This window comes from Alosa sapidissima, chromosome 15, assembly GCF_018492685.1.
Source record: "Alosa sapidissima isolate fAloSap1 chromosome 15, fAloSap1.pri, whole genome shotgun sequence".
In the NCBI taxonomy this organism is placed as follows: Eukaryota; Metazoa; Chordata; class Actinopteri; order Clupeiformes; family Clupeidae; genus Alosa; species Alosa sapidissima.
The window spans coordinates 6,087,830-6,114,951 of NC_055971.1; the positions used below are offsets into that span (position 1 = coordinate 6,087,830).

The window sequence follows — 27,122 nt, forward strand, 5'->3', positions numbered from 1 at the left end:
ACATTACACATTACTGTTCCTAAATTCTAGCATGAACACGCCTACTTAGATCTCCTGCTAGTCAGTGCTAGCAGGAGATGCTAGTCTGGAACACCATAATTCACTAACATCGGTTGGCAGAAGACTGGGGCCAATGAGCGACGAGAGGGGATGACGCTATAGTTGTGAAATCGATAATGGCTGTGGTAAAAGGTAGTATCAAAGCCTGTAAATATAAAAATAATTGCAGTCGGAAGAATGTGCACATTTATTTACAGCAAAGAGAGACCTACATACCCTGTGTCCTGACTGCCAATGTTGTTTATTGTCAGTTTGTAAAGTTTAGGTGAAGTAGGAAGTAACATTAAGAGTCCCTGGTCAATGTGATTGGTTAGGCTAGACCAATGATTTCAAAGTTAACCCTATGTCTACACTGTCACTGTGTTGGAGAAGTTTTGCAATCATGAGTCCCCAGAAGTGAATGAGTCTGGTTTTAACGAGGCTAGCTAGATTCATCAATCACATTAAAGTGACTGTTACAGTCACTGAACATGTTATAGTTAAAAGGATGAACTTTAGTAATACTTTATTAAAGATTTTGCTAAATTTCTAAACTGTTGCTTAAAGGTTCTCTAAGTCTTGTTACGCGTTGTCTAAACTAGAATTTTTTTGACATACAGCAAACATCTCCCCAACAATCTACCTGTCCCCTGAATACGCTGTATAAAATCCGGCCCCTGTAGACAGCCCAGGCTGGACCATGAAACATAACAAACTGTTCCAGCCAATCACCAACGATCTTTGGCGGCACACAACTAATGCGTCAGCCTAGGCTACTACTCTTTGGCCAGCTCGTAAGCCCAACCAAGTGTGTGCAGCATGCCTTTAGCCTACTAATGGCGCATCATCATAAAGATACATTTAATCTGCATCAAGCCCCATTTCAGCGGAAAACATGTTAACATTATATCATGGGAAAGATAGCTAGTAATCACACGTTGACGTTACATTAATTCATTCAATCATTTTACTAACACGGCAGTTATGAAGAATTATGTTTATGGTACTTACTCATGTCGAAACGATGTACATTACCAACCTAATTCGTTTGCAATACCCCATGTATTGTACAAATTTAGCATGTCGCTACACTTACAATAATATGCCATGCAAAACGGTTTAGCTTGCTAGCTAGATAACTGTGGAACTTCAGTATAACCAAAGTCCTTTTAGGCCCTCCACTCAGCGGCCATTTGACAGCGCTTTTTGGGCACTCGTCGGGCATCCAATTCGGCAGAAATGCGCGTGCGCAAGGCTTCACAACACCAATCTTGCTCCAGTGGCGAGATCACAACACATAATTGGCACGATGTCTTCACAACACACCATATGATTGGCTCAATGTATTCACATGTCGACGTTTTGCCGAGGAAGGGGTGGGATATGTGTAGACAACGGCCATATTGGCGTGACAAACTAGCCCCATGCATTTCTATGGATTATTTTTTGAGTGCTGTGTCTCTACATTAGAAAGTCTCTGGTATAACATAGCCAATTATCTCACCTAGTTGTAGGAAATAGGCTACGTTCATATTAGTGATAGAATGAATGTGTGACTTATGTTTGATGTTATGACATGTAAAGTTAAGCTTGCTGAACTTAATTATAGTCAGCCACGGGCAGTTTGACTGTGCCTATCAATACATTCATGACACTCCTGTTAGAAAACTGGAAAGAGCAAAACATAGGAACATGGTCACATTAATCCCATAAACACACAGATAACTCTTACACCAACCTTATTTTGTGCCTTTTATTCATGTTTGTTTCAAGATTTAGTACGTTTACTATAAGCCCTTTTCGCTCCCCTATGCGGCAGCATAGATTTCCTTTATATCAGTCATCTTTCACCTAAAAGCGGGCGTGTACGTGCAGCACATACAACGTTCCATTCCATTCGTCAGTGCATATTGTTTAGTTTCCGGTCTAGCTAGATCCGGTGTGGTGTTGTAGTTGTTCTAACGTTACTAGTTGTTGCAACAGCATGTGAAAAAAATACAAAGTTTGTTACACCAAAAAGAACGTTAATCTCGCGATAAAAAAATTGACACCGTTAAAATAGGTTTACGTTAACGCCGTTAATAACGCGTTAAACTGACAGCACTAATATAGGGGTATGAATACTTATGCACCCTGTATTTTAATGAAGAACATTTATTTATTTACGATACATTATTCATTCACAAAGAAAATTGGTGTCCTTAAAGACTGGGTTTTTCCTGATTTTTTTTTTTTATTCAGGCATTAAGATCCATTTCCAAAAGATGATTTTTTTTATTCCTCTTTTTAGTCAACTTTAGCATGGGGCTGAAGACTTTTTATAGGCACTGTAATTGGTTGACCCACAATGCAAAAGGCAAAAGTTTACGTGCATCATTACTCATTGCCAGAGTCTCTCGTTGTGCAAATGCTTCAGCGAGAACTCTTTATTCCCAGGGTAGTGCGTTCCCATAAATAATGGAAAATATGATGTTGCAAAAACTACTGTAATGACTATGATACTGTATTACACCTGGTGCCTCTAGTGACTATGTCATCCTCTGCATCCAATTAAAACACTTCCTGTGAAGGTTATCTCGGCGAATAAAAGTATAACTGAAATTAAACTTACGACATATGACTGTGATGAATGATCATGTCTGGACATGGAACTCAAATATGCCTCCTTCTTTGGCTGCAGTCAGGCTTTGCATGTAAGTTACTGGGTGAATTTGCCATGCCTAGTTTAGCAAAGGATGGTGATATAGTGATTGGAGGTATTTTCCCTGTGTTTAACAAACAAAATCACGTAAATGCTTCATTTGAAAAACAGCCTCCAATGGTGACGTGTGACAGGTAAGACAAGAATTCTTTTGGTAAATATTTTATAATGATGTTGAATTCAAATGCATTTACACTATATACTGTTTCCTCAGATTTGACAGCCGTGCGTTTCGTTGGACCCAGGTGATGATCTTTGCCATTAATGAAATCAACAATGATGACACTTTACTGCCAAATATCTCTCTAGGCTACAAGATCTTTGACTCATGCTCTTCCCCGACTAACACATTACGTGCCGCTCTTTCACTATTGAGTGAGACAGATGGAATTAAGTCTCGGCCTACAGCTCAATGTCAGCCTCCTATTAGAGCATTAATAGCAGAATCAGGGTCATCTCAGTCTGTAGCTCTTGCTGGAACATTTGGACCTTTTAACCTGCCGATGGTAATAGACCTACTTAATAAATAATGTAATGTTCTGTTGTAGACATTTAGTACCATATTTCAGTATGCTGTTTTGTGTGGTTTAAAGTTCCCTGGCACAGGGCTGGGGCTGTGTCAGATTTGAGAACTAATGTATAATTACAGGCTATGTCTGTAGGGGAAAATATTCTTGTTTGTATTTATTAACTGTTGCATGCAAGAAAATTGCTATATTAAGGAACTCTACATTTTGTATTAATCAAGAACTACTCTATTAATGATACTCTTTGTTTGACACTGGCTCCGTGAAGTGACAGCTCTGTAATGCACACATGTATTTAATACAGTGATCTAGATTTCGGCAACTTCAATTTAGGGTCCAGGATTACATTTTCAATCCCAAACAAATCAGGAAACAGTGACAATGCGCCTTTTTATTCTTTTGTTAGCTTCGCTTATTGTAGTCCAGTATTTATTGTGTAAGTTCTGGTAAAAAGACATGTTCATTTGTTGTTTATTTTGGGAAACTCCTTCTCCCCAGTCTTTCTCATGACCTTATTTTATTTTAAGTCTTTAATTACAGTTACTGAACAAGTATGTTGTATCAAAGTATGCATGATATAAAACAAATGCATGCTCTGAAATGTTCTTCAATTTGTGAAACATTTACTTTACACATCATAGTTTTACAACATATGCATGGCATGAAACTAATATTTTCTGTGTTTTATTTTTTGCAGGTAAGCTACTTCTCAACTTGTGCCTGCCTGAGTGACAAAAGTAAATACCCAACATTTTTCAGAACAATACCGAGTGACTATCACCAAGCAAAAGCTTTGGCTTTTCTGGTGAAAAAATTTGGATGGGAATGGATAGGAACCTTACAATCTGATAATGACTATGGTAGAAATGGAGTGTCAGCATTTATTACTGAAGTGAAGACGCTTGGAGTTTGCATTGCATTTACTGGCACTGTTGGTCGAACTTACCCTCAGAGTAAAATACTTAAGGTTGTTCATATGATCAAAATGTCAAATGTACGAGTTATTCTTGCCTTCAGCGCTGAGGGGGATCTTTATCCAGTAATGAAGGAGATGGTGAGACAAAACATAACTGGAATACAGTGGATTGCAAGTGAAGCCTGGATAACAGCATCTCAGCCATCCATTCCTGAATATTTTAAATCATTTGGAGGCACGATTGGTGTTTCAGTGCGCAAGATGGCGATTCCAAAACTACGAAACTTCCTTACTAACATCAGTCCCTATTCTACTCCGGGAGCTGCTTTTATTGGTAGTTTTTGGGAAAATCTTGTGGGTTGTAGGCCATTTCACCATCTCAGTACAGCATCTAGTAGCCCTGTCTGCAGAGGAGATGAGGTTCCTGATTTTACAAGTGTTTTCTTCAATGTCACACAACTGAGAGTGTCCTACAATGTTTACAAGGCGGTGTATGCTATTGCACATGGCATACATGAGTTGATATTTTGCAATCAAAGTTCTCCTCCAGAGAAGTGTTTGAACGTGTCACAGATCAGTCCAAAGCTGGTGAGCTTATTTAATATCATATCATCAGGAAAATTACACAACATTACATTGTTCAGACATTACATTGGCAATTGTTTTTCTTTCGCAGGTCACCGCTCAACTTAGAAAAGTAAAGTTTGTAGATGAATTTGGAGAGACTGTGTTTTTTGATAACAACGGTGATTTTCCTCCTTCTTACGACATAATCAACTGGCAGCTGAAACACGGAGAGGTCAAGCATGTGACCCTGGGATATTTCAGCACGTCTGCTAATGCAGCTTATGAGCTTTTCATACAGGAGGAGAACATAATATGGAGTACAGGGAATGTGGTGTGGAAAATGCATCCATTCAAAAAAACAATGTTATATAATACTATGATTTCTGTAAAAAATAATCACTTTTATGATCTTTTTTGTCCAGGTTCCAAAAGCTGTGTGCTCAGAGGTATGTCCTGTTGGCACAAGAAGAGCACCCATTAAAGGAAGGCCCAGCTGCTGTTTTGACTGTGTTCCATGTGCTGATGGCACCATCACTAATCATTCAGGTACAGTATGCTGCATTCACATTAGAACCTGCTGATTATTAGGTTACTGTGTGTATAACCTATGTAGTAACTTGTGTACCAGTTCATATTTCTAAGATCATCAGGGCCACTTTTTTCAAATAAAGCCAATAATTGATTAAAATACAACAGCAGCACAAAACAGAAAGTTAGTATGACTGTGTGGAGACAAAATATATATTTATTTTTCTAAAAATGACAATATTATTGCTTGTTGTTCAGGAGCATTGGACTGCACCCCCTGTCCTGAGGAGTACTGGTCCAATGAGGAGAGGAGTAGCTGTTTATTAAAATATATTGAGGTCTTGTCCTTTAAGGACACACTGGGAATCATTCTGACAGCCGTGTCTTTATTTGGGGCCTCCCTTACTTTAGCAACCACAGTCATTTTCCTTGTGTTCAGGCACACACCCTTAGTGAGGGCAAATAATGCAGAACTGAGTGCCCTGCTGCTGCTCTCCCTCCTCCTCTGCTTCCTCTGCCCTCTCACCTTTATAGCTGAGCCCACTGCCTGGTCCTGCATGCTGCGCCACACAGCATTTGGCGTGACCTTTGCCCTCTGTATCTCCTGTGTTTTAGGGAAAACATTGGTTGTGATCACAGCTTTCCGTGCCACTTTGCCAGGTGCAACTAAATTTGGGCCTGTGCAACAGAGGATCATTGTATATTCTTGCACTGGGATTCAGGTTCTTATTTGTATACTCTGGCTAAGTATTGCACCACCATATCCCCAAATAAGGCACAACAATAGAAAGATTATTGTGGAATGCAACACAGGGTCAGACACAGCATTTTATGCTGTGTTGGGGTACATAGGCTTTTTAGCAGGTATATGCCTAGTTGTGGCTTTCTTGGCAAGGAAATTACCAGATAATTTCAATGAGGCCAAATTCATTACTTTCAGTATGTTTGTATTCTGTGCTGTGTGGATCACATTCATTCCAGCATATGTCAGCTCACCGGGAAAATATACTGTGGCAGTGGAAATATTTGCTATTTTGTCCTCTGCATTTGGTTTACTTGTTTGCATTTTTTCCCCAAAATGTTATATTATAATATTTCAACCTGAGACAAACACTAAAAAACATATAATGGGGAAAGTACCCAAGAGTGAACATTGATAAGTACACTGTAATTGGGCTGTGCTGGGTATAACACATTGTAAATACATTAATGTAATCACATTACACATTACTGTTCCTAAATTCTAGCATGAACACGCCTACTTAGATCTCCTGCTAGTCAGTGCTAGCAGGAGATGCTAGTCTGGAACACCATAATTCACTAACATCGGTTGGCAGAAGACTGGGGCCAATGAGCGACGAGAGGGGATGACGCTATAGTTGTGAAATCGTTAATGGCTGTGGTAAAAGGTAGTATCAAAGCCTGTAAATATAAAAATAATTGCAGTCGGAAGAATGTGCACATTTATTTACAGTAAAGAGAGACCTACATACACTGTGTCCTGACTGCCAATGTTGTTTATTGTCAGTTTGTAAAGTTTAGGTGAAGTAGGAAGTAACATTAAGAGTCCCTGATCAATGTGATTGGTTAGGCTAGACCAATGATTTCAAAGTTAACCCTATGTCTACACTGTCACTGTGTTGGAGAAGTTTTGCAATCATGAGTCCCCAGAAGTGAATGAGTCTGGTTTTAACGAGGCTAGCTAAATTCATCAATCACATTAAAGTGACTGTTACAGTCACTGAACATGTTATAGTTAAAAGGATGAACTTTAGTAATACTTTATTAAAGATTTTGCTAAATTTCTAAACTGTTGCTTAAAGGTTCTCTAAGTCTTGTTACACGTTGTCTAAACTAGAATTTTTTTGTGAACGTGTTTTGACATACAGCAAACATCTCCCCAACAATCTGCCTGTCCCCTGAATATGCTGTATATAATCCGGCCCCTGTAGACAGCCCAGGCTGGACCATGAAACATAACAAACTGTTCCAGCCAATCACCAACGACATGTAATGTGCACTTCAGGAAGATTAACAGCTTCGGGAAGAACGGAAGAGAGGGGCGAGCTAGCTCTCTGTTTTGTTTGATAATACTTCAAACGTCAATAGAAGTGACATCACCCAACAGTGCTTAGAGAACCTTTAAGCAGTTCTTGAGATATAGAAATGTGTAAAATTATAGCACTCCCTCCAGAGAATGCCGTAGTTATTTTATGTGTCAAATTTTAAGAGGTTTGAACTTGAGGCACTACATCACAAATGAGTTATAATAGTCTGTGTTGATGTGCCTCCTTCAGACCAACATACCACAGAAATGTTGTAAACTTTAAGGGTAGACATCATATCAGCCTAGTGGGGCTACAAGCACAGCAAGTTTCATGTACGCTGGTGTTCAGATCGGCAATGTCTCCAGAAACAACCAACAACCAAAAATCTGCAAAAAGCTTTGGCTAAGCTGACTTTGCTGCACTAGTGCTAGGCTACCCTCATTAGAAATAAGATAGTCTAGTCAAATGTATGTGGTAGGGCATTTTAAAACAGGTCTGAAAAGCTACAATGACTGTCAATTTAATTGTTTGGAACAACAGAGAAAGCACTATGGTTTATTCTTTGTTAAAGTGTCCAGAACTCACAGTGTTATTCTTTTCATCTTTCTGGCAAGATCATTACATCTGATGCATTCATCTTTATTTCAGGGGATTGCACAATGCTATGTTCAACAAAGCAGTGGTATTACTTGGTAATGCAGTTTTAATCAAAACTTCAGTCTGACTCTGGCCTTGAGTTGTCTCTGAGGTAATGTTGTCAAGGCCAAGGTCAGTTCTTAGCCTTTGGGTGTTAAAACGAATGGTCAAAAGTGTGATTGGACACCAATCGTCAATTAACAGGGATAAGAGATATACGGTAATTACTTGTTTCGTCATTGTCATCTCTCTCTGAGTTTTTTATGCATACAGCTCAATGGAAGTAGCCTGGCGAAATTAATTTGCTGCCGCTAGGGGCGCGTCTAGATTTCTAGGCTACAATGGAAGCTCAATATCTTATAAAAATATTAACTTAAAATTCCACTGAAAGGTTGCCAATACCGATAAAGCTTTTCATTTTTTGCCACCTTTTGAAATGTTCTTTTCACAAGACACAAGGCATTCACAAGATGAAAGAGCTTACTGTATAAGGCTCAGTCAGTCACATGCCTTTCACATAATAGCTCTCAATTGTTCAGTCCATAACTGTGGTAAGCACAGAATCCTCACTACTCATTGATTTCACTCCTTGTAACACTGTAATAATGCCACTAAAAGGTGAAGCTAGCTTTGGCCACGCAGAATTTAAATAAACGTGTCTTCCTGTCCTAGATGTTAGTATGTTAGTGTCTCTACTGCCTACTACTACTATTTTATAACAATCAGTTGTAAACTTTAAAAATGTATCAAGAGTACCAAGATGAGTATATTTTTAGTCCAGGCTGCATGTTCCCATGAATGAATAAAATAAATTATGTAAACACAACTGTCGTGTGCTGTAATGATTATGCTGCCACACATGGTGCCTTACGGGACTATGCCATCCTCAGCATCCAATAGAAACGCTTCAGTTCAGGATTATCTCAGGGAATAAAAGTATATGAGAAGTACAGTTTATCACATATGACTGTGATAAATGATCATGTCTGGGCATGGAACTCAAATATGCCTCCTTCTTTGGCTGCAGTCAGGTTTTGCATGTAAGTTACTTGGTGAATTTGGCATGACTAGTTTAGCAAAGGATGGTGATATTATGGTTGGAGGTATTTTCCCTGTATTTAACAAACAAAATCACGTAAATGCTTCATTTGAGAAAGAACCTCCAGAGGTGACATGTAAGGGGTAAGGGGACATGAGAATTTAACATTTTTCATTTTGAATTTTTAAATATTTTATATTGATTGTGAAATATGCACTTACACAATATTATGTTTCCCCAGATTTGACATGCGTGCTTTCCGTTGGACCCAGGTGATGATCTTTGCAATTAATGAAATAAACAGTGATGGCACTTTACTTCCAAATATCACCTTAGGGTACAGGATTTTTGATTCATGCGCTTCTCCAACTAACACATTACGTGCTGCTCTCACGCTGTTGAGTGAGGAAAATGGGGACAAGTACACAGCTCAATGCCAGCCTCCTATTTCAGCATTAATAGCCGAATCAGGTTCATCACAGTCATTAGCTCTTGCTGGAACATTTGGACCTTTTAACCTGCCAATGGTAATATTTGGTTATAATTATAACTATTTTCTTTTGAGACATCAATTATTATATTTCATTATACTGTTTTGTTTACACCTACTGTTACACATCCTAGTTTGACACATAATATGAAACTAATATTTGTTCTATTTCATTTTTTTTAAATGCGCAGGTTAGCTACTTCTCAACTTGTGCCTGCCTGAGTGACAAAAGTAAATACCCAACATTTTTCAGAACAATACCGAGTGACTACCACCAAGCAAAGGCTTTGGCTTTTCTGGTGAAAAGATTTGGATGGGAATGGATAGGAACCTTACAATCTGATAATGACTATGGTAGAAATGGACTGTCAGCATTCATTACTGAAGTGAAGAAGCTTGGAGTTTGTATTGCATTTACTGGGACTGTTTTGCGAACGTACCCCCAGAGTAAAATACTTGAGGTTGTTGAAATGATCAAAATGTCAACTGTACGAGTTATTCTTGCCTTTGTGCCCGAGGGGGATCTTTATCCAGTAATGAAGGAGATAGTGAGACAAAACATAACTGGAATACAGTGGATTGCAAGTGAGGCCTGGATAACAGCAGCTCGCCCATCCACTCCTGAAATGTTTACGTCTTTTGCAGGCACAATTGGTTTTTCAGTGCGCAAGATGGCAATTCCGAAACTACAAAACTTTCTCACTAACATCAGTCTCTATTCTAATCCAGGAGCTGCTTTTTTTGGTAGTTTTTGGGAAACTCTTGTGGGTTGTACGCCATTTCACCATCTCGGTACATCATCTAGTAGCCCTGTCTGCAGAGGAGATGAGGTTCCTGATTTGACAAATTTTTTCTTCAATGTCACACAACTGAGAGTGTCCTACAATGTTTACAAGGCGGTGTATGCTATTGCACATGCCATACATGAGTTGATATTTTGCAATAAAAATTTTCCTCGAGAGAATTGTTTAAATGCATCACAAATCAGTCCAAAGCTGGTAAGCTTATTTGAGATCATATTTCGTTTAAAAATTATGTGAGCATTATTCAATATATGCTGATTTACTAACAATTTGTTTCAGGTCACTGCTACGCTAAGAAAAGTAAAGTTTGTAGATGAATTTGGAGAGACTGTGTTTTTTGATAGCAATGGTGATCTTCCTCCTTCCTACGATATCATCAACTGGCAGCTAAGGCACGGAGAGGTCCAGCATGTCACTGTGGGATATTTCAGCACGTCTGCTAATGCAGCCTATAAGCTTTTCATACAGGAGGAGAACATTATATGGAGTATGGGGAAAATGGTATGGAAAATGCATTCTTCTGAAACCCACTCTCATGTCACTGAAACAATACCTCTCATCCAAGGTTTCATGTCTCTAAAAACATCCCTTGGTCTATTTTTTGGCCAGGTTCCAAAAGCTGTGTGCTCAGAGGTATGTCCTGTTGGCACAAGAAGAGCACCCATTAAAGGAAGGCCCAGCTGCTGTTTTGACTGTGTTCCATGCGCTGATGGCACTATCACTAATCATTCAGGTACACAAGGTTTTGATTATTAAGTTGCAACTCCAGCATAATGAAGTAGAACTATTAACAAAGTTGTGTTAAAAATGGTTGGTATCAAAAATAAACAATCAGTAACCTTTAGAGTAATTTTTAAATGTGTGCCCTTGAGTTTAGTTTGTGTTGACAGCATTTCATTAACAGAGAGTATTTATGAATACGATAATTTATCATTCTGTATTTAGAAGGACTGTTCTGGTGACATATTTCTTGTGGTATATTTGTAATACTGTGCAAACATTGACAATATTATTGCTTGTTGTTCAGGAGCATTGGACTGCACCCCCTGTCCTGAGGAGTACTGGTCCAATGAGGAGAGGAGTAGCTGTTTATTAAAATATATTGAGGTCTTGTCCTTTAAGGACACACTGGGAATCATTCTGACAGCCGTGTCTTTATTTGGGGCCTCCCTTACTTTAGCAACCACAGTCATTTTCCTTGTGTTCAGGCACACACCCTTAGTGAGGGCAAATAATGCAGAACTGAGTGCCCTGCTGCTGCTCTCCCTCCTCCTCTGCTTCCTCTGCCCTCTCACCTTTATAGCTGAGCCCACTGCCTGGTCCTGCATGCTGCGCCACACAGCATTTGGCGTGACCTTTGCCCTCTGTATCTCCTGTGTTTTAGGGAAAACATTGGTTGTGATCACAGCTTTCCGTGCCACTTTGCCAGGTGCAACTAAATTTGGGCCTGTGCAACAGAGGATCATTGTATATTCTTGCACTGGGATTCAGGTTCTTATTTGTATACTCTGGCTAAGTATTGCACCACCATATCCCCAAATAAGGCACAACAATAGAAAGATTATTGTGGAATGCAACACAGGGTCAGACACAGCATTTTATGCTGTGTTGGGGTACATAGGCTTTTTAGCAGGTATATGCCTAGTTGTGGCTTTCTTAGCAAGGAAATTACCAGATAATTTCAATGAGGCCAAATTCATTACTTTCAGTATGCTTGTATTCTGTGCTGTGTGGATCACATTCATCCCAGCATATGTCAGCTCACCGGGAAAATATACTGTGGCAGTGGAAATATTTGCTATTTTGTCCTCTGCATTTGGTTTACTTGTTTGCATTTTTGCCCCTAAATGTTATATTATTATTTTTCATCCTGAGAAAAACACTAGAAAACATATAATGGGGAAGGTGCCTAGGAGCATTTGATAAGATTATATGTTGTGAGTTGGGTCACTGTGCATTTAACGAAAAGAACCTGATCAATAAATGGTGACTGAATTTGGACTTAATGAATTAAGTGTAATAATAGAGCTTTAGCTTTTGACTTTTAACATTGAACTGGTTATTCACACAATTTTCCAACATCATATCTCATCTCAGTTTCTGCACAGATATAGTCAGGAAGCCTTCACAATGCTAATGCTATAATGCAATAGTGGCCAGTGAGTAAGTAAATTAGGTTGGTTAAACAAATGAAATATGTTTTTTCAAAAGAGGTCACAGGTTGATACAGTCCCTTCAACTTTCAGTTGGCAGTATGGCAGCTCATTGAGTCCACTCTGTTTGTAGGGGTTATTGTTGTAACTCAACAATATTGTCCTAAATGTACAGTATGATCACAAAACACCTGTTCAGTCTCCAAGATACAGGTGGTGGACCAACTTACCCACTGGCTCCTTCTACCCCTACACTTCTCCACATGTATATTGTCATTGTTTCTCAACTGACACAAAGCTTCTTGTGTTTTTGGTAAATATTGAAGATGTTTAAAAGAAGTAAAACATTTTAAGGCATTTCTGCCTAAATATTATATTTTATTTGAATTTGTAAATGAAGTACAGTCCACTTGCTCAGATCTGTAAACTTAACAGCCGTGTAAGTATACAGTAACTGTTAAAATAAAATAACAAACCTCAAGATGAAATATACTTGCATACTGTTGTTAATGTCTAGCCTGGCTAGCACCACCACTTCTCAATGAGACGTGGTCTGGGAACCAAACGTTCAATTTCTCGTATTTGAAAAAAATGCCCGGATCCGTTTATTGGGTGCCACGGATGTCTATCAAATGCGTCTGTGCATAGCTCATCATCGTCTTGCTTTCCCCCCTGTTCTGTGGTTGGTTCCCTATCTCAGGCGAAAATTTGCTCCATGGTCTCCAGGCTGCCTTAGCAGCATGAATCAAATCGCGCGCAAGGCAGCATGGGAACACCCAGGCTAGTTAATGTCAGTAAGAAGTAATCATGTGCCTATTGTTATTAGGGAATAAATTACACATTCCCCATTTTTTACCTTGCCTTACTTTCCAGGCTGTTTTTGAAATCGTATACTACATGAGTAGACGTAACTGATCTGCCCTTTTCATATTAGCCCTTATATGGAAAATTGCCATGTAATATTCCATTAGACCCTCACTATGTTAAGAGTGTAGTATGCATCAAAGCACCAAACAAAATGGGATGAACATGTACATCAGGCATATATCCTTATAGAATAAACATCACAGACTGAGGACTATGGTATGGGCTGAGGGAAGACATGATATAGTATGTCTCTAATGTCATTGTGGTATATTGTTACTGATGCATCTGCTTACAAAGCCTATATGATATATGATATATGTATGATAAGTAACAAATTATTTTTTTTTACTTAAATTCGGGGGTGTCATGATCTCTATGTGAATTTGTATAGTTTGTAGTTTATAGTACCACTGTTTTGGGCTTGCTGAGGTGCTACATTTTCGAAATAGCTTCTAAGGAAACAGTTACCACACAGGTGATTGTCGTTTGCACAAACATTGGCAAATCATGATACATTTTTAAACATATGATACATCTGGTCTGCATACATTTAAGTCATTCCTTTATTTTCGCATCATATGCTGTCTGCTGTTTTTCTCAGGCTTAAGCAATATGATGTAGCATTTTGGGATAAAAATACAAAATAGAAGGCCAAAAGCTGACGCTAAAATGGCAAAGACATGAACAGCCACCGTGTACTTTCCTGACGTGCTGACATACACAGGAATAAAGGTAATCCAGACCGCAAAAAAAATAAGCATACTGAAAGTGATGAACTTGGCTTCGTTGAAATTGTCGGGGAGTTTCCTAGCCAAAAAAGCCATTAAAAAGCACATGCAGGCCAAAAGTCCGATGTAGCCCAGCACACACCAGAAGCCCACTTCTGACCCTACGACACACTCCAGGATGATCGTAGCACTCAGGAACCTAGTATTATGTGCTGCATAAGGGGGGCGAGTGGTGAGCCAAATAATGCATATGAGGACCTGTATGGAAGTGCATATTATAACACTAGCTCTCTGTTTGGCTGGCCCAAACCACTTCATGACATTACTTCCCGGAAGGGTGGCCCTGAACGCCATCATTACTACAACTGTTTTAGCAAGAATGCAGGAGATACAGAGAGTAAAGCTGATGCCAAATGCGGTGTATCGGATCTGACAGAACCAATCAGTGGGCTCCCCAATGAAAGTCAGGCCAATCAGAAAGCAAGCACAGAGAAAGAGAAGCAATAAGAAGCTGAGTTCCATGTTGTTTGCTCTAACCATGGGTGTTTTTCTGTAAATAACAAACACTCCCAAAACAGCTACTGTAGCGAAGGCTCCAAAAGCAGAGACTACCCAGAGGACTATCCCCATGGTTTCATGATAAGATAAAAATTCTATTGTTTTTGGAATACAGTGATTTTGAGCTTGGTTTGGCCATGTGTCCTCCGAACATGTCAAACAATTCACTGAATCTAAAAGAAAGGGTGAAGGGAAGTACAATATTTAGAAATATTTTACAAATATAAATATATGTATATTACTTTGGTTGAAGATCAAGAAATATTGAATTTGGAATTTTCAGCATTCAAACATACCTGTTTCATTGCTAATCTCCCCCTCAGCGCAGGGAATGCAGTCAAAACAGCAAATGGGCTGTCCTTTCCTGATTGCTTTCCTAAAACCTGGCTGACAGCCTTTACTACATATTGACACTGGTGTCTATCGGTGAGAGTGAAGTAGTGGAAGATAGAGAAGCTAGTCAGACAAATGCAAGCATATGTGTAGTTTAACAGATAAATATATACTGGTTTAGCTACTCAGTGAAGAACACAGTAATGAGCATGAATAGCATGAATCACATTCAAGTAAATTAAACCCTGCTAGATTTAATGACAGTAGAGTTATTTTTTCGGACGAAACTATTATTACAGTACTATACTTCAATAAGCAATATACTCTCATATCATTATTGCACCACTAACAATACTGTTAATAACAATACTAATGACGGCCTGCATTTTCAGAATGAGACACGTGCAAGTTTGAGCACTAGATAACAGTACATGATCATTATTTGCCATGTTAAACATTTTGATACTGGTGATAGCCTACAAACCTGAAAGCCTTTGTGCCATCGCACTGCAGACTCGTTTATGATAAGGCCCTTTTCACCAGCTAAAGAGTCATCATAATATCCTACTTTCACCAGGCGCAATAAACCATCCTGCCCCTTTTGCCAGTTCATAAGATCATATGTAGCAATTGGATCTCCATTTTCATCAAATCTCACTTCCTCACCCAGTGTTGTGAATGTTGTTTGTTTCATGTAGTGAAGGAGCTTGAGTGGGAGATACAGAAGAGACAGGAATGATAAAGTGATATGATGATAAATATGAACCATTATATGTCAGTCAAACGTAAAAATAGGTGCTTAGATTTATTTATTTATTTATCCAGGTCCACATTTATTAATGTAGTCCAATCAATGCAAGTTATGTTCATTTGTTTACCTAAAAATATGCCCTGCTCACCTGCCATGGCACAACAGGTGACAGACTTCCACAAGTCCCATTGGAAAAGGGGCCTTTCCCAGGAACACAGAGGCTCATATTATGCAGTGCATGGGCTATGAGATACACAGCCTTATAGACATTATAGGAGACCCTGAGCTGGGACACATCTGTATAGGCAGAGTACACTTCATTCAGTTCCTCATGTCCACTGCAAAGCTCTCTGTTGTTAGCCCCTTCCCCATGTGTGTGAGTATTTACTGAGCTGTTGAGCCTGCAGTTGAAGGTCTCCTCCCAGAATTCTGCCATAAAATGTAAAGTCAGTGCTTGGGAGGTTTGCAGGCTGATGAGATACATGCCTAGACCTGGAATGTCACCTCTGCGTATTGCAAACCCCAAAGTCCCCACCAACAGATCCTCAAAATCAGTCCACAGTGACTGTGATGTGGACCAGGCCTCGCTGGCAATCCAAAGCAGATCTGTGACATTCTGTCGCCTACACTCTGTCAGAATCGTACGCATCTCTGAGTCCCCAGCTACACTCAGCACAACTTTAGCAGAGGACGTCTTCATAATCCTTACCAGATCCACAACAGCGTCTTTGATTGGTGGCAGAGACAGAAAATGAACATAGGCCGCACAAACATGATATCTTGCTGCTTCTTGGAGAAAGAGCTGTATGGCAAAGCGGGCGTAGTCTGACTCCACGCCAATCACTCCCACCCAGGTCCAGTGGAAATGGCTGACAAGTTTGGCCAGAGCCTTTGTCTGGAATGCATCACTTGGCATTGTCCGCATGAAAGCAGGAAACTCTTTTTGGTCACTCAGGCAACTGCATGATGCAAAGTAGCTCACCTGACATAAAAAAGACCAAGTAAAATGTTTCCAAAGAAATACAAAAAATAAGATAAGAGAAACATAGTTACATAATTGAACATGCCATAGCCTTGTTGAAAAAATTAACAGGTTACGTAACAATTTCATGAAAACATCTCACCAAGGGAACGTGAAAAGAGCCTAAAGTTCGTAGTACAGCCATTGACACTCCAGAGCCTGCATCTCCAACAATTGCAGGAGAAACCTTTTTGTGAAGGTCCGTGCATGTAGAGCCACTGCCCTTGTCGGGTTGCCCATTCACAAGGAGAAGTGCATTTGTCATGGAAACTGGGATATCATCACAGCTGTCTCTTATGTGATAGCCCAGTTTTAGGTGAGGTAGGAGGTCCTGTTTCTGGTTGATCTCCTCCACAGCAAAGGTCATTGTACGCATCCAGCGCAAAGCTCTGGAGCTAAAGCTAGAACAAACAAACATTTTTTTTTTTTCAGTTTTAGTCATTTAGGACTATAACACAATTCACTACGTAGAGGCAGGTGAAAAAAATCAGCAGTAACTCACAACTTATATCCAGATGGTATAGGTTTTTTGACAAATGACTGCACAAAAGACTCAGCGTGGTAATGCAATGGGAACAATCCCCCAAGAACAACATCCCCATCCAGGTAAAAACTGTTGGTGTCCTCTGAACCTATAAAGGTGCACTTCTTACTCATTACAAGTTGAAAATGCATACACATAAGAACAAGCCAGATTGCCAGATGTTTATTGGAAATATATGCCATTGCTCACACATTTCACAGACATGTGAGGGACTTTATATAGAGCTCTAGAATTAGGGGGCTGGCATAAAGCTTAGTTACCCCATTCTCAAAAAAAAAAAACGCCAATGGCAGAACATCTTTCAATCCATACAAAAGACATCAACCAAACTGAACATGACAAGCCAGGCAAGATAAAATAATATGTATTTCATCAAATAAAATAATGTATATTTCTTCAAATCATAAATAAAACATATGTCAAAAACATATTGTTCATGTAATGAGATGTGCACATTTCCCACCAGCTGTTGACAAGGAAATATTCTGGACATGCCATGCGCATTCATCAACTGTAGGTGGCAGTGAACTCCCAGGTTGAGAGCTCTATTTACTGTAAAGTCCAGTTATCAGTGATGACAAGGGACAGACACCCTCTTTCCTTTTTCTCTCTCTCTCTCTCACTCACTTTTACTCACAACCACACACAAACACATATTTACACAACTTTGTCTTTTTCTGTGTTTGCAACAAACATGCATCAGGATATTTAATCAAATGTCACTCAAATAAATGACCTTTTTCTTATATAAAATATAACCAATTAAATCTTCTGTGACACACATTTTTGTTCTTATGAACAGCAGATTATAAAAATGAAATTATAGATCATAGATGCATTACACAAATATTTGGCATGTATGAAACATTTATTAATACAGTATGGTGGTGTGATATGGTGTGTAGGACATAAGCCCTATCACTGGAGTAAACTTAGCAGAGCCTGGTAAACTTATTGAAATCAATGTTAGGGAGAAACTATGCTCTATAACTAAAATAATAAACCTATTGTGCAATCCACTGAGAAATAAAACAATGATGCAGAGGAGGCTGGCCAATAAAAGCCAAACCACTTCCTTAATCCTGCCAATCTGGGAAAGGAGTGTGGACATGACATCTCTCTTTCTGTATGTCCTGTTGTTCCAGGGAGCCCTCTCGACAGCAACCACATGCACTCTTCAAGGAGGGTTTGAGCTGCCTGGATTCATGTCCGATGGAACCTTCACTATTGGAGGCATTTTCCCCATGCATTACCGAGTGGAGCTTCCACACACTGACTTCAAAATGCCACCTGTTTCTGCCCAGTGCAGAGGGTGAGCTTAGTGTTGAATGAAACCACTTTTATGCTCTTTTTATGTCAAATGTGATTGTGTTGTGTTTATTGTTGTCTAGAATTGTATAAACCTTAATTATTTAGTTTAGTTCATTTAGTTTAGTTTATATAGGTTGATTATTGTTACCACAGTTATGTTCTATTCTCTGTAATATTCTCTGCCATGTAGAAATAGTGAATGTTTATTTTTCATTTCTCTTTGTATGCAGGTTTGACCCACGTGCCTTCCGCTGGGCCTTAACCATGAGGCTGGCTGTGGAGGAGATCAACAACAGCAAAGATTTACTACCTAACCACACACTGGGCTATAAGATTTTTGACTCCTGTGCCACGCCAGTGACAGCACAGAGAGCTGTTCTTGCAGTACTGAATGGAGAAGACAGTAGAGAGAATACAATGTGTTCTGGTACCAGTCCTCTTCTGGCTATAATTGGGGAATCTGGGTCATCACAGTCCATTGTAGTGTCCAGAACACTTCAACCTTTCAGAATCCCAATGGTAAAATATGCAATGCACACACTGCATATTTCTAAGAGTCACATGAGTGTAATTTAATGATATAATGAAATTGTTAGAAAAGGAACTTTGCTCTCACTGTATTCCTGATGTTTTTTTTTTTTTTAGATCAGTTATTTTTCGACTTGCTCTTGTCTGAGTGATAGGACACAGTTCCCCACATTTTTTAGAGTTGTGCCAAGTGATGATTACCAGGTAAAAGCCGTTGCTCAGCTTCTGAAACACTTTGGTTGGACATGGATCGGTGTGGTAACAGAGGATCATGATTATGGCAGATTTGCATTGCAGGGCTTAAAAAAGGAAATAGAAAATACTGACATCTGTCTGGCCTACCATGAAATGATCCCCAAAGACTACAACACAGAGAGAGTTCTTGAAATACTCGAGGTGATGAGAAGTTCCACTGCCCGAGTGGTGGTGGTGTTCTCAGGCGAGGGGGAGTTTTTTCCTTTCCTGAAAGAGTTCAGGAAACAGAACATCACAGGGATCCAGTGGATTGCAAGTGAGGCGTGGGTCTCTGCCTCTGTGCTGGCTGAGACTTATCCTTTCTTGGATGGCACTATTGGTTTTGCTGTCCGTAAGGGTCATGTCCCAGGTCTTAGAGATTACCTGATGACAGTGGACCCATGGCATTACCCCTCTAATGCCCTTGTACAGGAGCTATGGGAGACTCTCTATGGCTGTTCTCCCAATAACACAACTGGAAATATCCAGTTGCCACCCTGCACAGGGCATGAGATTTTGCTAGAGCAGCACTCTGCCTATATGAACACCACAAGCCCTCGTGTTGCATATAATGTGTACAAAGGTGTATACGCTATTGCTCATTCCCTGCACAACCTCATACAATGCACCCCTGGCCATGGCCCATTCTTCAATGCTTCATGTGCTGATATTAATAACATCCATCCATGGCAGGTATAAAGAAAATAGTGGGAAAATAAAATTATTTTGTTTCTTTGGTTCAGAGTGTAGTGGGATTTATGGTTTGAAAATGCAGTTAATAGTGTTAATTCATACTTGTATGTAATTATAGCTTCAGCACTATCTTCAAGATGTCTCCTTCTTCATCTCAGACGAAAAAGTAAACTTTGATATGAAAGGGGATTCTATTCCATCATATGATCTCATAAACTGGCAGAGGGATGCGAATAGACAGATTCAGTTTGTGTCAGTCGGTCTGTATGATGAAGCAAAGGGTGCTGGGAATGAGCTCATTATTGATAAGGAGACAATCAAGTGGACAGGACAACGGAAAGAGGCAAGATGCATCTTTTTGGAATTAAAATGTCATCTTTTGAAGTACTGTAGACAGCAATTGCAGTAAGTGAACCCCTAGTTGTACTTTAATTTAATCGCAAACAAAAGGATTTAATGTATATTAACCTTACAATATCTTATTTTTTGTATGTATTATGATAGTGTCAGATCCTCATAAAACAAATTAAGAAAAAGTAAGTGCTGTAAAATACTGTAATGACATTAGAAACAACAAACACAGGATACAGATACTGTATGTGCATTGTTGCGGTGGCATAGGTGTGATTCCCTGTGCTCTGTGATAAACAGGTGCTGGTGTCTGTGTGTAGTGACAGCTGCCCTCCAGGATCCCGGAAGGCTGTCCGTCCTGGGGAGCCTCTGTGCTGCTTTGACTGTGTACCATGTGACAGTGGCAAGATTAGCAATGCGACAGGTGAGGCCCCATCATGAAATATTCTCCTGAACAACCATTTTTAACGTTTTAATGTTTTAAAATAATATTCTTCTCTCCCTACAGATTCAATAGACTGCATGTCCTGTCCTGAAGACTTTTGGTCAGATGCTGAGGGAACTCACTGCATACCCAAGGTTGTTGAATTTCTTTCCCACGATGCAATGGGAGTGACTTTGACAGTGATAGCAATTGTAGGTGCCTGTCTCACAATTTCTGTTCTAGCAGTATTCCTCTATTACAGAAACACTCCCATTGTCCGTGTGAACAACTCAGAACTGAGTTTCTTCATCCTATTGTCTCTCACTCTATGTTTCCTGTGTGCACTGGTGTTTATCGGAGAACCTACAGACTGGTCCTGCATGCTGCGCCACACTGCCTTCAGTATCACATTCTCCCTATGCATCTCATGCATCCTGGGCAAGACCTTAGTGGTCCTTGCTGCTTTCACAGCCACTCGGCCTGGAAACAACATAATGAAGTGGCTGGGGCCGAAGCAACAGAGGGTCATCATCTTCTCCTGTACTCTGGTTCAGGTGATAATCTGTGCTGCCTGGCTCATTGCTGCTCCCCCTTTTCCCTCGAGAAATACGCAGTACCAGCGCTCCAAAATTATTCTGGAGTGTAGCGTGGGCTCTGATTTGGCTTTCTGGTGTGTTCTGGGGTATATTGGACTTCTGGCCTGTCTGTGTTTTGTGCTGGCCTTCTTGGCCCGGAAGCTCCCTGGAAACTTCAATGAGGCAAAGTTCATCACATTTAGCATGCTGATCTTCTGTGCTGTTTGGTTAGCCTTTATCCCAGCCTATGTTAGCTCGCCTGGAAAGTTCACCGTAGCTGTGGAGATTTTTGCCATTTTGGCATCCAGTTTTGGCCTATTACTGTGCTTATTTGCTCCAAAGTGTTACATCATCTTGGTACAACCGGAGAAGAACACTAAGCATCACTTAATGGGGAGAGAAAAATAACAAAAGAAGCTAGTAAATAATATGTAACTATGAGTAACTGAAGAAATCAAGTAAGAAATGCTAGAGGAAATGTTTAATAAAATGTTTGAAATCTTGTGATGTGAATTTTCTTTTAACTTGCTCTTGACTTTATGCTTAGCCAATTGTCAAGATCAAAAGACAGATATAGTGATAGAAATCGTCAAACATTTCCGAATAAGATTAACTAATTTTAAATAAATTGTAAATAAATTGATAGGATAAGGTTTGATGTAGGGCAATTCCATGCAAAACTGTCACATCCATAATGGCATTGTGTTGGCGTTATGGATGTGACAGTTTTGCGCGGAATTGCCCTGTATCAAATAACCTCTTAAATACATTTCAGCAAAGTTACTGATACAAAACATGGTAAGTTAATAAATATGATATGCCATCTTATCACAGGATTATAGTAATAAGATATCAACCGTTGAATGACAATATGACTTTATTTTTATAAAATAAGAAAGACTAATTTGTTATGGGTTTTATTACAGCAAATGCAAATGAGTGGCATAGTTGATCTTTCAATGACATACATGATAACGATCCTAAAAATCCTCCATAGAAATGCATGGGGCTAGTTTGTAACGTTACTACACATATCACACCCCTTCCTCGGCAAAACGTCGACATGTGAATACATTGAGCCAATCATGTGGTGTGATGTGAATACATTGAGCCAATCATATGGTGTGTTGTGAAGACATCGTGCCAATCATGTGTTGTGATCTCGCAGCTGGAGCAAGATTGGTGTCGTGAAGCCTTGTGCACGTGCATTTCTGCCGAAATGGATGCCCGAAGAGTGCCCAAAAAGCGTTGCCATATGGCTGCCGAGTGGAGGGACTTGCCAAAAAGGACTTTGGTATAGGTAGCACGGCCTTTCCATGCGCGTTGTCCTAAGCGTAGGTCGTGCTGCTGTCTTGTCTTGTCTTAGTTTTGTTTTGTTACTGTTTAGCTTTGCTTGCACTTGGCAACTGCCTGCATTGTACTTGTACCCTCTTGTTTTACTTTACTTTATTATCTTAGTTATCCAGTGTCTGTCTATTCCATAGAGTCTGGGGGCAACAACCTTTAACTGTTTGTTAATTTGGCAGGCAGGGTTCCGGCTGGCGGGAGGCTAGTCAGTCACCTAGTGGTGGTGCAGTAAAGATGCACATTTTGGTGTGAATTATCAGAATGTTTGCTGTGGTCTGCGGTGTCATGATTTGATTTTTCTTGCTGTGCGTGTGCATGTGTGTGGGCTCTAGGGCACATTATCAGTAGTCTGCCTCCCCCAGGTAAGCCCCTGCCTTGCTCATTCTGCTCCATCGTGCATCCCATATGGAACCTGTCTGTTAGTTGTGATCATTTTAAATAAACAAAAGTGCAACAAGAAAACATAATACATATTTTTGTACTTTCCTAACCCAGACTAGTCTTCATGTCTTTTTGCAGCTATCCCCCCTTCCTTTTCCCTGGCTTCAATTAAATAAACTTGGTCATGTTTTCACTGGAATTCACGTCTCTGCCTCGTGTATACGAACCTGTGTGCAATGGTGCAATTATGTGTTCTCTTAACTCATTTCCTGGGTGCTAGACCCAGGGTGGCGTAGTCTGGCTACAGTGATAGTACTGTCCTGCAAAAAACTCGCCCTGCTATACAAAGTAAAGGCAAAAAAGGTGTTTCTTTATCGAACAAATTGGGATGCACTTGAATGCATGTGAGCCTTGAATTGGATGCCATGCAGGAATTTGGTAGGATCTCAAAACATGCACATTAAGAACATGCTTTGCCATAGAGAAAAACATGATAGCGTTGGATTATAAACATGCTCTGCCACGAAAACGTGGGGTAAGTTATTATGAAGTTATTATTTTTTGGTGTCACGTCGTCTGTTTTATAACCCAGAAGGATGTACTTGGTATCGAATGATAGCTCTGTGTATAAGTATAAGTATATGTATATATACTCTTTTGATCCCGTGAGGGAAATCTGGTCTCTGCATTTATCCCAATCCGTGAATTAGTGAAACACACTCAGCACACAGTGAACACACAGTGAGGTGAAGCACACACTAATCCCGGCGCAGTGAGCTGCCTGCAACAATAGCGGCACTCGGGGAGCAGTGAGGGGTTAGGTGCCTTGCTCAAGGGCACTTCAGCTGTGCCTACTGGTCGGAGTTCGAACCAGCAACCCTCCGGTTACAAGTCCGAAGCGCTAACCAGTAGGCACAGCTGCCCCTCTTGGTGTCTCCTCTTTCATCTGAAATGTGTGGCATATCTATGCGATCACGGGTTCGCGAGTAATTCAAACGAAAGTAATGGGTGCGATAGGCCGTGCTCTGGGCTCCCTGGTAGTCATTTTGCGCCATCTGTGACTGAATCTCTCTCAGCTCCTGGACAAAGAGAAGAGGGTGCTCCTCAATGCGCCTATCATAACAGAGCGCTTTTTCACAGATACTTATTCTTGCCCAGGAAAGACAGGGTCTATGTGCTGAACCTATGTGCTGTGAACAAGCATCTGACAATCTGCCTTCCATTTTGAATGCTTAAGATGCATACAACTGCCCACAGCACTACAAAGGGACTTCATGGCTATAGTTGATTTGAAAGATGCATATTTTCACCTGGCAGTCACAGAGGGGCACAGACGGTTTCTCCACTTTGACTTTGAAGGGGTCACCTACGAGTATATACACGGCCCTCCCATTTGGTTTGTCAATGGCCCCCTGGACATTCAGAAAGTGAATAGACGCTGCACTCCACCCTCTATGTCAATGCAGTGTTCAAGTCCTGAACTACTTGGACGACAGACTGTTGCTGAGTGATTCACTCCACACTGCAATGGTGCTGAACCACCTTGTAGGAAGATGCTGCGACTTGCTCAGGAAGTTCCTGGTCCTTCTCCTGAACACGTGCAGCATGAGAGCCACATTCTCTCACAGGCGCCAGGACGACATCCGCACCTGTCTGGCCCAATTTTGTCCGGGTGCCCGGGTGACTGTGTATCTGTGCCTCCAGCTGGCCGGCCTGCTGTGCACTGGCAGCAACACCACACCCCAGGGCCTGTTGCATCCCCATCATTTCCAGCTTTACATGGCAAGACTGTGTGCGACTATCACTGTGTCACTGTGTGGTTGCTCAACGTTCACTCTCAAAGTCCACCATGCAGCTATGTCAGCCTGCTAAATAGGTTGGGCCGGTGTGTCCCCTGGGGCCAACCCCTAGCCTCTAGACTTCATGAGAGACCTCAGATTCCCAGCGACCATTTCAGTTCCACATTGGAACCTTATGCTTGTTTTAAAGGCACGCTCCAGTGACCCCTGCTGTCTCTCAAGACTGCCCTTCTGGTGGTGTTGACCAGTGCATGCATGCATGCAATTTGCAGTGAGGGATTCCAACGTCATCCTACACCCAAATTCGTTCTTCCAGCCTAAGGTCTTCACTTCAAAACACAGGTCTAGGGTCATTGAGCTTACCCAAGAAACAGCTGACAAGGTCTGTCATCCGAAGCTGTGCCTTGTGAGGGCCTGGTGCACTTATATGCTTTGAGACAGACAGAACAGCTTTTCATGTGTTATGGTGCGCAGGCGGTTGGCACCCTCTACTCAGAGATGATCACACTGGCTGGTATATGCTATTGGCCTGGCTTTTGAGGCAGCAGACGAGCCGCCCTTCTCTAAGTCCACTCCACATGTGGAATGGCAACCTCCTGGTCTTTTTGGAAGGGAGTTCCTGTGTACGAGATTTGTCAGAGTACCTCATGGGCATCTGATAACACCTTTGCCAGATTCTATGCCTTGGATGCGACGGTTCTGATATGGCTTTGAGTGTGTTCTTGGCCTCTCATGCCTAATTCGGCACCTGCCACCACCAACCCCATGTCATGCTCTTTGAAGCGATATGGTATATGTCTCTCTAAGTGTTGACATCGAGCCAAAAGAGACCATCATGGTTGATAATTTTAGGTCTCGGGGGGAGAATGCAAGATGTCAACACTGGTTACCCTTACTGGGCTCATGGCAAAAGAGGTAGTTATGAGCATGTAATGGCATTTTATAGTCTCTAGGTAATTGTTCTGGCATGTCGGGGCAAATCGATGTACCATGACTTCGCCAAAATGCAGTAATCTGACGCAAACTAACAATGGCGGTGCCCATGGAAACACACCTTGTGAATGGTAAAACAAGCTAAAACTCTACATAACACCTCATGTCATTTTCAAAGTTCTTTGTTTATATCTGATTTTTGAGGTCAGACCGTGTGAGCTCAGACCCCATCTACATGAGAAGGAATGGTTTTGATAAAAAAAAATTTTTTTTCTGTTTTCAAAAAGTTTTGCGTCCACATGGTATCCTTTTCAGAAAATACCTCATCCACAAGGAAACTACAGTAAGTGAAAACACTGTAGTACATATGCCTGGCCAGTAGGTGGCGATGTAGATGTTTCACACAAATTCATGAAGAAGAGACAATAACATCCGGAGCACTCGTGTCAAACAAGTATTAGCAATAGAGTGTCCCAGTGACTTCTGTTTTACTTCCGCTACAAGGGACCTATCTTTCAAAAAAATATGAACGGGAGTTAATGGAGACATAACAATTATTTTTTGGTCCAGTTTGAATTGTGCCACGAATTTCACATATGATGTGTGTGAATTTAAAAGATAATTTTTCACGTCAAGAAAGTACTGTTGTTTGATAGACTTCAAAAGTTATGTTGGTTTTATGCAAATCCGCTCAGTGGACTACATCTCTCGTCTCGAACGATGTACGTCACCAACGTAATGAAACGATAAGATTAGCTGTTATGCTAGTTAACGGTTGCATCTTGCTGCCTGCTATGTCACTTAACAGTATCTAATGTACAGTCTATGGACGAATACAACTTACCTGATGTGTTTAATCCTCTGACTCATGGTATTTTCATCGGCAAGGAAAGCCCAATTAAGACCTGTTGCTGGTATGCTTGTAGTGTGGCTGTGAATGAGCTAACGCCACTAGCGCGACTGATGGGTTTGTAGTCGTTGGAATTACGATCTTTCACAATGTTGTAATTCAATAGTTACGAAACAAACTGCAAATGTCTTTACATGAAAAATTGTATTTAAAATTGACAAACATCATATGGGTAATTCAAGGCACAAGTCAACCGGGACCAGAAAATAATTTCTTTTTCGCTATAGACTGGCGTTCAACATTTTTTGAAAGATAGGTCCCATGGAGGCTAACGGAAGTGGTGTCACTGGGACACTCTATGTGAAAATGCTTTTACGTTTTGATCAGAGATTTCCATAGTTACTTCCTTCGCCTAAACTGACAATAAACAGCTCCACAGTCAGGAAA

At 40.6% G+C, this 27,122-nt stretch overlaps 3 protein-coding genes and 1 pseudogene across 3 annotated transcripts; 3 read left to right on the forward strand and 1 right to left on the reverse strand.

The window, feature by feature from the left end:
• The first annotated feature begins 2,842 nt into the window (after nucleotides 1–2,842).
• LOC121684549 (extracellular calcium-sensing receptor-like) lies at nucleotides 2,843–6,435 on the forward strand. Its single transcript, XM_042064607.1, has 6 exons — nucleotides 2,843–2,874; nucleotides 2,955–3,246; nucleotides 3,965–4,771; nucleotides 4,860–5,081; nucleotides 5,173–5,296; nucleotides 5,537–6,435. Exons 1-6 carry the CDS (start codon nucleotides 2,858–2,860, stop codon nucleotides 6,433–6,435), a joined length of 2,361 nt encoding a protein of 786 aa, XP_041920541.1. The 5' UTR covers nucleotides 2,843–2,857.
• A 3,535-nt stretch (nucleotides 6,436–9,970) lies between these two features.
• On the forward strand, nucleotides 9,971–12,217 carry LOC121684550 (annotated as a pseudogene).
• Nucleotides 12,218–13,877: 1,660 nt separating this feature from the next.
• On the reverse strand, nucleotides 13,878–17,347 carry LOC121683399 (extracellular calcium-sensing receptor-like). The gene is made up of 6 exons (XM_042063017.1): nucleotides 17,208–17,347; nucleotides 16,809–17,106; nucleotides 15,833–16,666; nucleotides 15,418–15,639; nucleotides 14,897–15,020; nucleotides 13,878–14,773 (listed from the first exon to the last, which is right to left on the reverse strand). Exons 2-6 carry the CDS (start codon nucleotides 17,079–17,081, stop codon nucleotides 13,878–13,880), a joined length of 2,349 nt encoding a protein of 782 aa, XP_041918951.1. The 5' UTR covers nucleotides 17,082–17,106; nucleotides 17,208–17,347.
• A 1,011-nt stretch (nucleotides 17,348–18,358) lies between these two features.
• LOC121683395 (extracellular calcium-sensing receptor-like) lies at nucleotides 18,359–21,773 on the forward strand. Its single transcript, XM_042063012.1, has 6 exons — nucleotides 18,359–18,561; nucleotides 18,791–19,079; nucleotides 19,206–20,015; nucleotides 20,134–20,358; nucleotides 20,667–20,790; nucleotides 20,875–21,773. Exons 1-6 carry the CDS (start codon nucleotides 18,359–18,361, stop codon nucleotides 21,771–21,773), a joined length of 2,550 nt encoding a protein of 849 aa, XP_041918946.1.
• Nucleotides 21,774–27,122: the final 5,349 nt, after the last annotated feature.